This window comes from Lepeophtheirus salmonis, chromosome 11, assembly GCF_016086655.4.
Source record: "Lepeophtheirus salmonis chromosome 11, UVic_Lsal_1.4, whole genome shotgun sequence".
NCBI lineage: Eukaryota > Metazoa > Arthropoda > Copepoda > Siphonostomatoida > Caligidae > Lepeophtheirus > Lepeophtheirus salmonis.
The window spans coordinates 2209352-2225398 of NC_052141.2; the positions used below are offsets into that span (position 1 = coordinate 2209352).

A 16047-nucleotide genomic window follows, 5' to 3' on the forward strand; every position below is an offset into this window, starting at 1 on the left:
TTCGATACTAAAATAGTTTATTGTAATGAATAGTCGTGAATGTCCATTCAACTTAATAATTTCTAATAAGGTATAAAAATCATATACATAATATATATGACGTACATAGAGCGTCTAAAAAAATTGTTTTCCTAACATATGGAACGGCAAACACCATATTCTAGATGTTCCATGTTATCGTTAACTTTCGTTGCACACCAAGGAAGTCCTGAATTATCCGTTCCTGTACATTCATTGTACGTTTGTTCGTTGTATGTGAATGGAAACTCGCATTTTGTACCATCAAAAGTTGCACATTCTAAAAGTGTTTATGGTAAAAAAATTATAGATTTCTATCCTAATATAATTAATAGAATATCTACTTACGGTCTTCAGGAACAATTTCCTCCTCTGCCATGTTTAAAAAAAATAAAACAACGCTTTAAAATGTATAAATACTAAATTTATAAATGTTTTTACTTTCACAATCCTTGGAACAAAATCCATAGCTTGTATACTCCATATTCGAGGGGTCCACAGCTGTAGCACACCATGAGTAATGGCCAACTCCTGCATATGTACAGCTTGTGTGTTCAATTCCATTGAATTTGAAGGGGAACACGCAGTTAATCTCTGAGAGGGTTTTACATTTGCTTTCTTCTATTAAATAAACGAATAATATTTTATTCTGTAGATTTAGTATGACGCAAAATTTCAATGGAATCTTTCATTAATTATAATTATTTTAGATATGGAAAATGTATTGAACAATTATGAAATATCAGTGAATCTCATCAGCTAGTAAAAGAGCCCTTTATTCTTACCTTCTTTATCCTCTTCTGAATCCTTCATTTCATCTTCCTCCGTACTTTGGTCTTCCTTATCGTCTTCTGAATCCTTCATTTCATCTTCCTCCGTACTTTGGTCTTCCTTATCGTCTTCTGAATCATCATCATTTTCATCTTCCTCTGTTTCCTTGTCTTCTGTATCCTCTTCTGAATCATTATTTTCACCTTCCTCCGTTTTATTCTCTTCTGTATCCTCTTCTGAATCCTTTGTTTCACCTTCCTCTGTTTTTACATCTTCTTTATCCTCATCTGAATCTTTTGTTTCACCCTCCTCCATTTTGTCTTCCATACTCTCTTATTAAAGAAATATGAGATCATAAATTAGTTATAAAAGGAATAGAGAAAATTAGCTCTTTTTTTTTGACCAAATTATATAATAATTGAAAAAGTGCTTTTGAAGTACTCTTTCAAGTTTTATAAATGAAATAAATCTTTGCGTTCATGATTTATCACTTCATCACAAAAATTCATTTTTCTATTTCACAATCGCTATATCATGCAATAATTATTGATTTGTAAGGTTCTATTAACAATGTTGCGTGTCTAGTGCCTCTCCAGATGTTAAGTAGTCTACAATTAAGTCAATAAATTAGAAAAGGAAAAAAGGTACTACAAATTCATTATTTAGGGGATTTTTATTTCTGTATGACCACTGTTGCTCTAATATTTTTATATATGTAATAATAAGATCTTTCCATAAAAAATTGCTATGTCTACTTTGTCTGTTAAAAAACTCAAATTTTTTTTTTAATTTGAAAATCAACTCACCATATGTGTCAAGTCTGAAAATCATCGACTCGATAAGTGTTCGAGTCGACAAAAAACTAGTTAATTCCGTATGAATATATGAAATTATGTTTATACTTTTCTCAAAATTACCCATCGAATACCAAAGTGACAAATCTCTGGGAATGATGAACAATTTAGAAAACTATGCAGTGTATTAAATCAAATACAATTTAGTAAAAAAATTCAATGTACAGTTGTAATATTGATCTTTTTTTTAGAATACTTCACTTACTGTTATATAACACCAAAAAAATGATCATTTATTTACTGGGTTGGGCATTGCTCAAGAGACTAGCTTGAATCAAGAATGGTAATCAATTCAAAATAAATAAAAATCTTGATACATTGATTCTTTAATTATCACAAATAATAGCATTTATACTAGTAGTTAGTAGTACTTTTTTCTTAAAATTTGGTTAATGTACGAAAAAAATGAATCTATCAAAAGCAAAATTTGTCATTTAACCGACAACTAATGATTTCGGCCAATGCCTTGTACTACCACTCGTATTTAACAATATGACAATATTTTTTTATAATTTACATACTTCTCAATTAATAACATTCAAATATTCTAAATTTGAAGATTCTACCTTGAAAAATAAAGATTTTAGATCATCACAATGAGTGACTAAATTACAAATTCTGTAGTGAGAAATTAAAAACGTCTGTATATCCACATTCTTTATGAATATGTTAAGATTTACCATTGAATATTAATATCTGAAAAAATAATAAAAGACAATCTAGTTACAAGTCAGGACCTCCGAAAGAGATTGTGAGGTGACCAAGGATCCAAACCTTCTTAGGACTTTTAACCCTTGTGAACTGGGATTTTCTGCACCCTTATTTCTGTAAAATTACTTTGAATCTGTTTAAAATAGAAAATAATGCTGGAAACAGTATATATATGCTCTTTCAGAATCAATGCAAATTTTTGTTGTTGCAAAAAATGTATTTTCTTGTAATTATTTGCAATTTCTAATCAAGGTTTGGTGAATTTAAAAATATTTGTTTATTTTTAAGTCGTTCTTTTGCTTTGTCTATTTCCATTTCGGCAAATAACGCATTGCCGCAAATTAAATATAAACTTCATTCCATCTATCACACTCAATTTCATCAGAGTTAATGAGTACATTGTTAGTAGCCCAAGTTCGTTAAAAGTAATTAAAATTTGTAAAAAAAATTTATCGAAATGAAATTATAATATTGTATATTTAATAAATACAAATTACATCATGATTATCCACAAATCTAATGTTGCTATGATTAATTAGCGTAATGTCAACTATGAATCAAGAAATTTGCTTGATAAAGGGGTTAATGTTTAACCTAAATTAATTAACTTCGTCAAAAAACGTAGGTAGAGGGCTATCATCAGCAAAATACAAACATATTTATTCAAACAAAGGTATTTTTGTAATGTGTAATCAGTAGAAAAACTCGCTTTTCGGCAAATGTCTCCCACAATGGCCGTTAAATTAGAGTTTTAAATATTTGAGTTGTAGTTAATATAAATGTTACTGGACAGATAAATATAGCAAAATAATAATTGCATGTTTTTTTGTATGAATTCAATTAAGTATGATGATACTTTAAATTATAAAGGGTGGGGTGTTTCTTAACCCTTATCAAATATGTTTAGTGAGTGTATTTTATTAAGTTAATTTTTTGTTCATTAAGAATAAAGAATTGCTTACTGAGCTTTAAAAAAATAAGGATTTTATGGGGATGTGAAATAAAGGACATTTCAGGAGGGATTTTAATTGTGATCCTGCACTCGAATGTTCCAATTTTAAATGAATTTGTTTTTATTGGCTTTAAATTTTGCACAAGTGTCTATTGTTATAATTTTAAACAAGCTGTAAATTAATTAACCAAAGATTTAAGGTAGAGTTGTATTCGTCTGATGAATTAACATAGAATAAAATTCTAACACATGGGCTTAAAAGTCCAAAACTTCACACATAGATGAGCTATAAATTTTTTTAATTTATATCTAATTTTCAGTATGTAGCAACCTTCAAAAGACATATGTCAAAATTTTAAGCTAATTGGTGCTTTAGTTTGTAAGTTATTGTGCTAAATATGATGTTACTTTTGTTATTTCCAAAGCAATGGATTTAAAACAATGTAGATTTTTAATTTTACACTGTTTCTTGATGGGATCAAATACTGTTCAAGCTAAGCAGTGGCTTAAATAAATGCTGTGGAGACTCTTCTCTATTATGCCGATAATAATGATTAAACAAAATATGTAAAAAGATCATTTTAATCAAAAATATATATGTTTTCATCTTGACATCCTAGACTTTTTTAAAGTTGTGCTATATACATTTTGCTAATGTAACCATAGAGTAACAGGTCCGAAAACAAAAATGTATTTACTAACTAATATACATTCATATTAACTCTAAAAGGACCATTGGAACATAAATGTTCAACTTCAAACAAATGTGGATATAACCAGAAATAAGTTGTTAAACAAAAGTTTCACAACTGTAGTAGTAGCGTACGATTTCATGTCTTATCACTAATAATGAAAATCCATTGTCGAATGGGCATGTTAAAAAAAGAAAACGATAATCCACATGTTAACTTTGATAATTTGAAGGATGTTTTGGAGGAGAGAAAGGATATCAACAAGGACATTTGCCAGAATTACTGCGACATCCATCGCTAATTCTACTCTGAGTCCAAGAAGGACTTTTAATTATATCTCCGAAACAAATCATTAGGGTTAGGCTCCGTCTTTTATGAGCAAACACAAATATCCAATCACATTTTAAATACAATTGAATCGATTTAGAAAAGAATGTTTACTCCTTAGGAATTAAATAATAATGACAACTATTAAAAAAAGAAAATTATTTTTTTAGAATACATATTCCAAAAAAAACTGGCCCGCAGATTGGCATCACTGATCATTTATTATATTGGAAAAAATGAGGGTAGAGCTCACGTGCATCTTACTCCACAAATTTGTCAAATACTGTCTTTCCATGTAAGCTATGGACAAGAAAAAAATATAATGCTATGTAATACCATAGACCTTTTTTAGCCTAAGCTATTAATTGGTATGTTCATGAGCCATTTGGAGAGGAATGTTTTAATAATCCATTCACAAATTGATACACATATTTTCCATTTTAATAAGAAGTGAATGATTTTTTATTTTTTTTTATTTTCTCCCTGTTATATAATAATTGACGCATAGTAACTAAAATTTGGTGCTTTTATGGTTAATAAGCATATATTCAAAAATATATTGCTTTTAACTAAAAAATAGTAAAATATGATGTCATTGCTAGTAAATTCATGCCCTGTCCTTTTATTCCTAGTAAATTATATTGATGAAGGGTATTTTGTGACGTCATACGGTTTATGTTTATAAACTACTTGGTAGTTTTTGTGTAGGACTGTAGGGGGGGGGTGCTGAGCAGTTGGCAGTCGGACATTAGAGGTGAGTCATCGATGACTATTGATGGGAGGGAGACGGATTTGAATGATATATGGTGTTTAGAGAAGAGTAATACCAGGATTTACTTCTATGCAATTTATTGTATATATATTAACCACGGATCGGGATTCCATTCCTATTCATTTATCTACCCCATTATCATGATGTCATTAAAATCCATAAACACCATAAGTCATTCATATCCGTGTGCCATTTATCACTAGCCATCACTCATCTCCAGTGCCGACTGCCCACTGCTGAGACCTCCCTTTACAGCCCTACACAAATACTACTAGATAATTTAGTAACATAAACCTTATGACGTCACAAAATATACATAATTAAAGTTGGAATAAAATGTCCGGAGATGAATTTTTACAAGGAATGAATTTACTAGGAATTAAATTACCGCTCAGGATTGATTGTGGAGTTGATCAAATTAACATCAGTTAAGCTAATATATAAGTTAATTTTGCGAAAATTAACTAAACAAAACAATCTTTAAATGAACAGTTTTCAATTGTATTTTTAAAAAAATAGAATTTTAGACTATCGAGTTTGTTAAACAGCAAAAGTGATAGAGCGAGTAACGAGTCATTAATCGATTTTTTTAGTTACTCGCAAATAATCAAATTTAGCTCGCGATACATTACTAGTAGGAGCAATTATTGTGTATCACTCCGTTTTGTTTCAATAGCAAAATACATATTGTTGAACTTATACCCAAGCCTTCTTCTACAAATAATCTAATAAAATATTCATTAGATTACCTTTTAGTATAAAAACATGGAAAAAAAGAAATATATCAAAGAACATTTACTTAAAGTTGTCTCAAGATTTGATAATTGGGAAGAACAGAGTAATTAATAAAATAGACTTACCAGGTTCGTCGTCTAAAGCCCTCATTACATCTGTTTGGAAAGAATAAAAATAATAGATGAAACGCAAAGTACATATTACAATTTGAATGTATACTTACTTTCAGTTACAAACTTTGGATCTATTTATGGGTTATAGGAGACGAACATAAATGAAGAAAATAAATTAGATGTATACAAATTTTTGATGTTACATGAACTTACGGAACTTTTCCAACATAGTAGCATCACCTATAATCGTATAAAAAATTGAAAATCATGAATATACATAGTAATGATTACATTGTAGTTGAGAATGGACAAAGGGAACCTTACCGAAGCAGGTAACAGAGCATGTACTAAGAGATGTTGCTGGGTGAGTGCTATTGGATTGAGAGGTGGCACACAAATAATGAGAATCGTTGAAATGACAATGGTCATAGGTCTCTCCATCGTACACGAAGGGGAAAACACAAGTCTCGCCATCCACGGTGGGACAGGATACAATAGGGTTTCCTAAGTGTTTAAAGTTAAGACATATGGTGATTGATAGAAACATTCCTCTTACCCTTCACTTCTTCATTCCACAAAACACATACTAATAGAAAAGAGATGGTGAAAATATATGAATACTCCATGACGATGAATGTTGAAGATACTTTGTGAATAGAATGCATCCATGAAAGAGCATAAACACCGTTTATATACCCTAAAAACAGGAAAATTTTTGGCAAAAAAGATTAGCGTGGACGATCGGCTTTGTTATTATTTATTAGTATTACTTTTATTTCTGCAGAAAACCGGATTTTTTACTTTCTCAAATAATAAAAATAGTAATTTTTTGGTTGGATCAAGTTTTTGGACTCATTTAATTTTTGTAAGAGTATTTAAAAATAAAAGTAAAACTCCTCAAAAATTTCCACATATTAGTTATATTAATAATAAATACTTATGGATAATTCATCGACAAAACGTTCAAAAATTTCAAAAAAAATGACTCCATATATCGAAAATGGTTTAATACCAAATGTAGTTATTACTTAAATATGAAAATACTGAAAATTTGACATGAATAGGTTCATAAATTCATTAAGCTACAAAAAGTTAATAACACTTACTTCAGCATCAATAATTTGCTTAATTTTTCTTCAGTGATGTTTTAATTTATGTGTAAAGTGATTATAGTCTATTGTAAACAAAGTGTGCTGTTTATTTTATTAAAATTTTAAAAAGAATTAATGTAAAGATAAAAACCCTTGAAGAATAGCTCATAGTAATTTCCAATAACTTTTGAACGCTTTGAAACGTGTTGTAAATGGAGTTTAAACTGTCTTGGGGTTCAACACTTCACCTGTATAACCTGAAGACCAGGGTTTTGTTTTTTGGATATTAAAAGGGGTATAGGATGCTCAGAAAAGCAGCTGGGTAGAATTTTTATAATCATACAATAGTTTGATAAAATATTACTTCAAGGCAAACTATAATATCCTTTTGCATTAAAATTAATCACAATCTGAGAGAGAAAATAAATTTAACCGGTCTAAGGGTCCAGTAGTGCACCTGCAAAAAGCTTGGGCCGCGAGGATATTTCGTTGCATATTGAAAGGGTCTTGATACTTAGATGCTAAGAAACGGGTAGCGGTAGCGTTTAAAATGCCTTGGGGTCTAGGACCAGAGGCAAGGGTGTATTATAGTACAGTAAAAGAGTTTTTGATTGTCAAAGAAGCTGCGTTGAATAATTTTAACCTTCTTTGGGCCCAGCAATTCCCCTACACCATCTAAGATTGAGGTGTATTATAGCATATTGTAAGGGTTCCTGGATGCTTAGAAACACGCTGCCGGTTGGTTGTTTCATGATAATATTACTCAAAATAAATTGTTCCAACAATGATACTTCAGACCAGAATTTTACAACATAATGATGTTCCTCAAACGATTTTTTCTGCAACCTTTTTACCACAAAAGATATTAGTTGTGAATAATAATAAACAATTGTCAAATTTTATAAAATTGAAATTTCCATTTCATATAATATAGTAAAACATGTTTAACCTGAATCGCATCCATTCCATGGAAGTAATGTCTTAATTAATCAGATCCTTATACTTTAATCCATTATTAATTGCAAGGGCCTCTGCAAGAGGTGAGCTAGAGGGGAGGTAGCCCCCCAAAAAAAAAAAAAAAATATATAAATAAAGGAATTTTTGCGTTTTACTATATATATTTTTATATCAAAAAAATGTAATTTTTTTGTGAATTTGTATGGATTTTTGAAATTAAAACCATTAATAATTATTAATTTTTTTCTCAAAAATATAATCTTGCGGACACCCCTGATTTTGCTTCCAAATTGGTGGCAGCTCATCAGGTTGTATAAAAATTAAATAACTAATTTTGTAAGTAACTGTCCGGACGGACTCTTGAGTTGAGGTGTAAAGCTCCTTCCTTTTTGTCGACATTATAAATCACAGTTTAAGCTAAAATATGTTACTATTGACTCATCTGAATTTCTGTTTTCGTTATAAAGGGACTCCCAATCAGCATTGTGAGGAAAGTTAGGGGAGAAACGAGAAATTCAAACTCCTACAACAAATTCAAAAGTAAAAATTCGTGATGTTTACTACTAAATTGAGGAAACACTAAGCGAGTTATTGATGTTGAATAACCTGGCTCAATTTTTGTGTCGTTATTTGAGGAAATTACATTTGTTTTTGGTAACTTTAAACTAGTCGTCTGTGAGTTGCAACTCCAACTGGAGTGACGTTTTAATTTGTGTGGGGTCACAAGTTATTTTGTGATACCAAATGTCCTTTTGTTATATTCTTGTGTTTGCATAAATGTTCTCGAATTATAATAGTTAACTATACTATAATTTACTTTGTTAACTTTCAAATTGCTCTTGATGAATCTAGAGATAAGTATTTGGAAATAAAATATAATGAGGAATGTTTAAAGTATGAATTTACTTTTATAGTTGAAGCAGGAATTGAAAGGCCAACCTGGGTTATATGGAAAGAAATTATGTCGGGACGCATCGAACTTTGAGGGGGAAAAAAAAAAAGAAGCTGGTGCTGTATTATTTGGTGGCTAGCAAAAATTGTCAAAGCCTGAATATGTTAAAAAGTTCCTTACAATCAGAGCTGTAAGCAAAATTATAATTGGACAGGGGATAGTGGAATTAAAAATAAATAAAAAATCCAATAATTTTTTTTTTTTCAAAAATCTATAGCTATGCAAAAAATTTCAAAAATTAAATTTTTGGGAAAACCACATTATAAAATATAATTTTACATACCAAATTTTTTGGAAAAAAAAATCCAAAAATTTAAATTTTTTGAAAAATATTTCAAAATATAGAACTATTGACAAAAATTAAATTTAAATTTGTAGAAAAAAATTTGAAATATTATGTTTTTGGGGGAAAAATTTCAAAAATCCTTAGTTTTTTTCCAAAAAATTAATTTCCTTTAAAATAAATTTCAAAAAATTACAAAATTCATAGCTATAAAAAAATTTTGGAATTTTTTTTAAAATCGATAGCTATTCATCAAAATTATTTGAAGAATTAAATTTATTTGAAATTGGGATAATTGGGGGGGAGGGGGCTTCATCCCTCCTCCTGCCGACAAATCTGGCAATATCATGTCACTAGATAGCTCCAAAAATGCAGTGATGGTAGATCAACTAATTTTGTTTCCTTGGAGTACCTGTAATTTTTGGGTAATATAGTAAAGGATTACGGTATTAGAAATGTTGGGAACATTTGCTTTAGACGAACATGTCTTTGGATTTAATTAACCAATTTATTTGAAACTTTAAAAAAATGTATACTTTATGTATTATTTAGATCCTTAAAAAAAAGTTTATTTCTGAGATATGTGGTCAACTCTTGCGGACGTTTTGTAGCGGAATATTTGTTATTTCAAAAGATAAAAAAATTGACTTGTATAAAAATTCTACAATCCATTTCTCTTTCATTTTTTCTTTTTAAATAAACAAATGCATAGATTATGCATCAAATTAGGATTATGATATGTAGTTTATAGAAATAGTAAAACCTGATTTAACTTTGATTAAGAAAATTGTACAGATCATGCAAAGTCACCTGAATGTACCTGCAGAAAACTATGTAAACTCAATGAGTTCTCTAAGAATACTAGTAATTATACTAATCATAGATCAATCATTTAACCCTACGCTCAGTAAGAAAAAAACACCCAAAACACAAATATTTATGTTGTTAATCTATGATTTAAAAAAAAACAATTTAAATTTTGTTGTAAAGGCATTAAAAAATAATTTAATGATCAGTAAAACTGTTTTTATGACTTAATTCGCGAGAATATTATACATATAAGAATATACCTATTATTTAATTTCATCCATTTAAAGTTTAAAGGCTATACAGAAATTCGTACAAAGTTTTAAATAGTAATATGTCAATGCAAATGCATTAGATAAAAGTAACTATTTGACAGTCATTTTTTGCAAATATTTTTATTTATAAGTTATCAACTCACGACGTTTCTATTTGATAGACAATGCTATTTATACTAATACAAATATATTCCTTACAATGGTACATTCTAATATTATAAGCGTACAGGTTTAATCTTTCTATGTGATAACCACCTCATATCCCCCCGTGACGACAAATACCATAATATATTTACATTACTCACACAAAATATTTAATAAACTTCACAAAACATTAATATACAACACTGACGAATAACTATGTAAGTCGTTTTCAAAGACATTCAGGTTAATATGTTTATAGAAAGCGTGTATTTCAAATCATTTTTTTTCCTTCTTCTTCAAAAAAGTATAATTTTCCATCTTCCCGAGTGTTGATAATTATTCTACGTGTGTCCCACATCTTTGTCTTTTGGATCCTAATGTGACCTCTAGGAATCATAGGGTTTCGATTTGTAAAGGTGTTATCGTAGTAATTTTTGGATGACAGGTCTTTCTCTATCTTCTTCTCTTCACCCTCTTCAAGTCGGAAGCGACATATGAGTGTACAAAATCGGCAATGCTGGGATCCGAGTTATTTTTGAGTAGCAGAATACCCATTGGGATGGACTGAGTTTGTCAGATCTGGGTGTATTTCTCCATTCCAGGAGTGATGAACGAAATGAAGCCCAGTCATTATAGTTTTTGAGGAACATTTTCATGGATTTGACGTTGACCTCTGCATGCCCGTTGGATTGGAAAGAGCATGGGTATGCAAACCCATGCTTGATGCCTAAATCTTTGCGAATTCTGTATGGAATTGTGGTCCACCGTCCGTTCTAATATAGATTGGAAGCCCCCAATCTTCAAACCACCCTGAATCACAACAATGAGATATGTTTTCCCGTTGACCTTTAATAGCTAGAAAGACGCAGATTCAAAGGGCCTTGACACTGGAGATTGTTGGAGTGATTCTATAGGTAATGAAGGGACTATCTCTTTGCATGAATTAAAGCTTGATATCTACTGCTTAATTTAATTTGACATTCCAGGCCAAAAATATAAAGCCTTAGCTCCTTCACAATTTCTTTGAATACCTTGCGGGAATTTATGAAGCTCTTTGTAGATGTCTTTACGGTTTGAGATGGGAACCACAATACAATGACCATTATATACTAATAAGTTTGTGCTTTCATGTATGTGAGAAGATCCCACTGGTTGAAGAATAATCTTGCTGGATGGGAATAAATGAGGGCTTTGGGATTCATATTTTTCCTATGAGCTGATTTCACTTCTTGATATGATATTTTCTCTATTCAGGCATCAATTAAATTTTCAATATTAAACTCCTGGTAGTGAAGAACTTGATGCACATAACAGAAATGACCCCGCATTTATTATTTATAGGATTAAATACTGGGGAATGTGAAAAGGCATCATGTATTTTTTGACTGTTCTTTCCCTGGGACATATTCAATATCCAAACAGTATCCTGCATACATTGCATCATTGAATATTCTATTAATTATATTTTATAGCCACGAAACATTCCTATGAGAAGTTTATGGTCTGTAATTATTTATAACTGATTTCCCAATAAGTAATTCTATATTGGAGGATGGCCAATTGAATGGTCAAGGCTTCTAATTCACAAACTAAATATCTCGTTTCAGTTTCGTTCAAAAACCGTGAGCCACACTGAATTAATCTAGAGGAGTCATCTCTGTGGATTTGTAGGGGAGCAAAACCAATTCCCTGAAGACGTGAAGAATGTGTTAGACGTGTAATGAAAAGGTTTGGATCGAAGTGAGCGAAAACAAAGCCTTTTGCATAAATGTGAATCCGTTGTATTTTCTCAAATGCATTTTCGTGTTCATGTAGCCAATAAAAATAATATTTTTCTTTAGTAGGCCGTTGTGGAGAGTGTGCTAAATCTTGAAGGAATTTACCTTATTGATTACCAAGGACAAAGAATGGTCTGAGATCAGTCAAATTGCTCGGTGAAGAAAATAGGTTAATGGATGAGACTTTTTTTTTGGTCGGGTAATATGTCATTGGATGAAACAATATATCCTCTATACTTCACGGATTCACCTATTTGAATTTTGGGTTTTGTAGTGTCATATTATTCTCCTTACATTAAACAAGGACTAATTTGATTCTATTTAGAAGTTCTTCAGGGTAAAAAGAGAATATGAGGATTTAGATCGATGATCTTCTTTACTCCTTTCCAACCTTATTACTCTGTCGCCTCCAAAAAAATTCATCACCGGAAGCGTCCACTCTCATTGGAGCTGTGGAATATCTAAAACATCCAAAAGGTGTAAGGAATGTGGTCGGGTTGCGAGATCTTTCATCGAGAACAACTTGTCAATATCCCCTTGGGATCCAATACAACTGAGTATTTTGATGATGATGGAATTAAAGATGATAGTTCTGATGGAGATGGGAATGGATGAATAGGGCATTTAAAGAAACGGTTAATATTTTGGAAAGTTGTATCCCCCGTCGTTGATACTGTCTTAAGGATGATAAATTCATTTGAAGAGACTTGAGGAAAAGATTAATAATATCCTCCGTCGTGGCCTCTTCTTCTTCCCATTCCAACCCCTATTGAATCTCGTGTCCACTTCTTGTAAGGCAGACTCGATTTTGGACTTTCTTCATCATTGCCTTTGTTTTTTTCCTCCAATGTTAAGGAATCCCCTCCTCCCATAAAGTTCTTAAGTTACATTTCAATGAAAATAAAGATATATTATACAATTTGTTATAAAATTAAGCCTGATGTTTCAACCTGTAAAAGTAAATACAGATGAAAGCAACTCTTCTATAGAAAAATGTATTTTTCAGTTGGCTGCATAATGAAATAAGTCAATTTTTAATTGATTTTTAAGCATATCTATTAAATATAAATGTTTTCCTATAGATTGTTTTAATATATTTTTTGATTAATTTCATCAACAGTGGCATTTTTGAAACTTATGCATTGTATGAGTTTAGTCTTTTTTATAATCAGCCATTTGATCATTGTTTATGTGGAATGTTCGTAACAACACGGTTCTGCAAGTCAGTTTTCTCTGAGATGAATTTGGTGAAGAATAAATATAGTACTAAATTTACTCATGAGCACATACACCCGATAATGAGGGTTGTCACAATCAGTTTGGATGCAAACTTTAAAGCGAGCAAATAACACAAATAACTTATGATACGTGAATATATCAATGGTCAATGACTTATCACGTTTACATTATGTGCATTCCAATTAAATTAAAGCCAATGAGTACCTCATTTTCCCATAGATTTTTAAAAAACCTTGACATGAACCCTACTGTCTATTAAAAATCCCTACCTCTATTGCTTAGTTTTATTAAATATATTAAAAATTTGTTATTAAATCGTTATATATTCCTCTTTCTGTGTTGAAGATTGAGATAAACTGTTAGAATGGAAGGCATAATATATTTGTAACTAATATTCGATCTTTTTAGTTCCCCATACCTCAAAAAAGAATAATTATACTTCTGCAAATTTAGACTTTTGAGACGGATTTTCAGTACATTTTTCCTTTATTATATTCAAATATCAGAGTTGATCCTTGGCATCAAGTCATATTCAAAGTAAGTGTTAAGTCTTTTTTGATTTATAAAGCCATTTGATGGAGTTGTATCTAGATTTATTTGAAAGTTATTCATTTTATGTAGTAAGAATATCAACTTTGAAGCCCCAAAATGGCGTCTCCTTTGATAATGATGCAATTAATGACGTAAATAAAAAGGTTCTATAGAAGAAGAATTAATGTTTCTTTCCTTTATAATTATTTTTGCTAAGGTGAGATAGTAAGGGGGCACTACTTATCAGAAGATGGCTCTGAGAGAAAAAATAAGGCCATATTTGGAATCAGAGGATCGAACTCTATTAAATTGAGCATATACTGTTTTTCTACCATTTTTGCTGCTGTTACACAGTGTTATCGACAGATGCTAAATCATTATTGTATATTGATACATTTAATGAAGCATCTGATCAGGATTTTACTTTATATTTTTATATTAAATGTCTATTATTTTCATAAATATCAAAATAAATACAATAAAAATCATAAGAAATTAGTCAAAGCTAATATGTTGTTTGTATAAATTAGTTATATAAAACTTGAATGATAAAAATCAAAAATTATTGTTTTGGACACTTTTTTGAGGAAATAAATCACTGTGCTACGTGAGGTAACTGAGATATTATACGCGCCAAAATTGATTCAAATCCTTCTAATTCCTTTGAATTTATATTTTATCACCAATACCTTTGAGTGTGAACCTGGAACATAAAGCCAAAATGAGTTTAGACTGAGAAATAATTTGGACATTTCAACAGTTTCTTCAGTTGAAACAATATTCTAATATACAAAATTTAGCTATATGCCTTAAAACTAGTACACAGAGCCTTTGTTTATTTCTATTGTCATAAAGAACGTAAAAATAAAGTATTTATGTAAAAAAAAAAAAAATGTCGTCAATGTCTTATAAAATTTTATAAAAAATCATTTTATATGAATTAATTTTTTTTTAATAAATAAATGCTCTATAAGTCTCAAATTTTGTACACTTATTCCTTGACTACTGTCATATTAAATGTCAATAGATTTAAAAGAAATATGTCAAAAAAAAACAACAAAAAAAATACAAAATATATAAAAGTATCCTTACGCATTGAGGTACACTTTATTTTTTCATTAAATCCCATGAACAAAGCTTAAATATCAACTTTTAGAGTACTTTATACCTAAAGAAGAATGAAAAGGATACTATCACACGACGTTACCTTACTCACTACAAAATACCCTGCGTATTTTGTTGTCAGCTGTCGATTCACTCAACTCCCTTTATACATCAAGGCCATTCTATAATTAGACCTTTTTTGATAAATAAACAAAGTAATAAGTTATGCAATACTTATACTCCGTTTCCAAAAGGCAGGAATACAATTTCTTGTGGTCGTTGTATATCTATACATATAATAAGGTGGACCGTAATGACAAAAGTGGGGAATATGGATCGCCGAATATTTTTTATTTCACATTTTATTCATTTAAACCAGAAAATAACTATCGAACGTCCAAAAAAATGGTCCTTCATGGACGCGTTTTGATTTGAAAATCTGTAAAATGTCGAAAAATGACATTTTGATGTTTTTTAATTAAAATTATCAATTTAAATCCCTTTACAGGATTTTATGTAATTAAGTATTACAGACAAAACATTTATGTTGCAACAATATTGATACAATCTTTTTCTAACTTGCCTCAAAAGATGAGTATTTTTAGTTCCAAGTAAATATTTTCTTTTTGCAACGAGTATGGCGTGCATTTATTTTGACGTTTCTGTTCATTTTTACTACTTAAAGCTTCGTCTTTTTAAAAAAACTATCTAATTTTTATTTATTACATATACTTTTGTTGTTCATTTATGCCAAATAAGACACCCTATATATAATTTTAGACTACAAAAACTGTCAATTCAACTATTATAAATACGACTTTGTATTTATCTAATCAGTTGACTTTGAGGACTGATTACTCTAATAAAAGGTCTAGTGACGTTGTTCAAATGTTTGATATTAATAATTGAAATATTATTCTTCAAAATCCCTTCACAAAATC

At 30.0% G+C, this 16047-nt stretch overlaps 1 protein-coding gene and 3 long non-coding RNA genes across 4 annotated transcripts; 2 read left to right on the forward strand and 2 right to left on the reverse strand.

The window, feature by feature from the left end:
- On the reverse strand, positions 1-6661 carry LOC121125811 (uncharacterized). Its single transcript, XM_040721050.1, has 9 exons — positions 6502-6661; positions 6270-6449; positions 6159-6185; positions 6056-6076; positions 5958-5987; positions 804-1121; positions 460-639; positions 367-390; positions 1-298 (listed from the first exon to the last, which is right to left on the reverse strand). The coding sequence occupies exons 1-9, from the start codon at positions 6608-6610 to the stop codon at positions 132-134; spliced, it is 1056 nt and encodes a 351-aa protein (XP_040576984.1). The 5' UTR covers positions 6611-6661; the 3' UTR covers positions 1-131.
- A 5340-nt stretch (positions 6662-12001) lies between these two features.
- On the forward strand, positions 12002-13345 carry LOC121126192 (uncharacterized). Its single transcript, XR_005866843.2, has 2 exons — positions 12002-12224; positions 12296-13345. It is a non-coding gene; the product is annotated as an uncharacterized lncRNA (long non-coding RNA).
- A 543-nt stretch (positions 13346-13888) lies between these two features.
- LOC121126193 (uncharacterized) lies at positions 13889-14183 on the forward strand. The gene is made up of 2 exons (XR_011782179.1): positions 13889-14008; positions 14076-14183. It is a non-coding gene; the product is annotated as an uncharacterized lncRNA (long non-coding RNA).
- Positions 14184-14414: 231 nt separating this feature from the next.
- LOC139906561 (uncharacterized) lies at positions 14415-15219 on the reverse strand. The gene is made up of 2 exons (XR_011782180.1): positions 15095-15219; positions 14415-14705 (listed from the first exon to the last, which is right to left on the reverse strand). It is a non-coding gene; the product is annotated as an uncharacterized lncRNA (long non-coding RNA).
- Between the last annotated feature and the right edge of the window lie 828 nt (positions 15220-16047).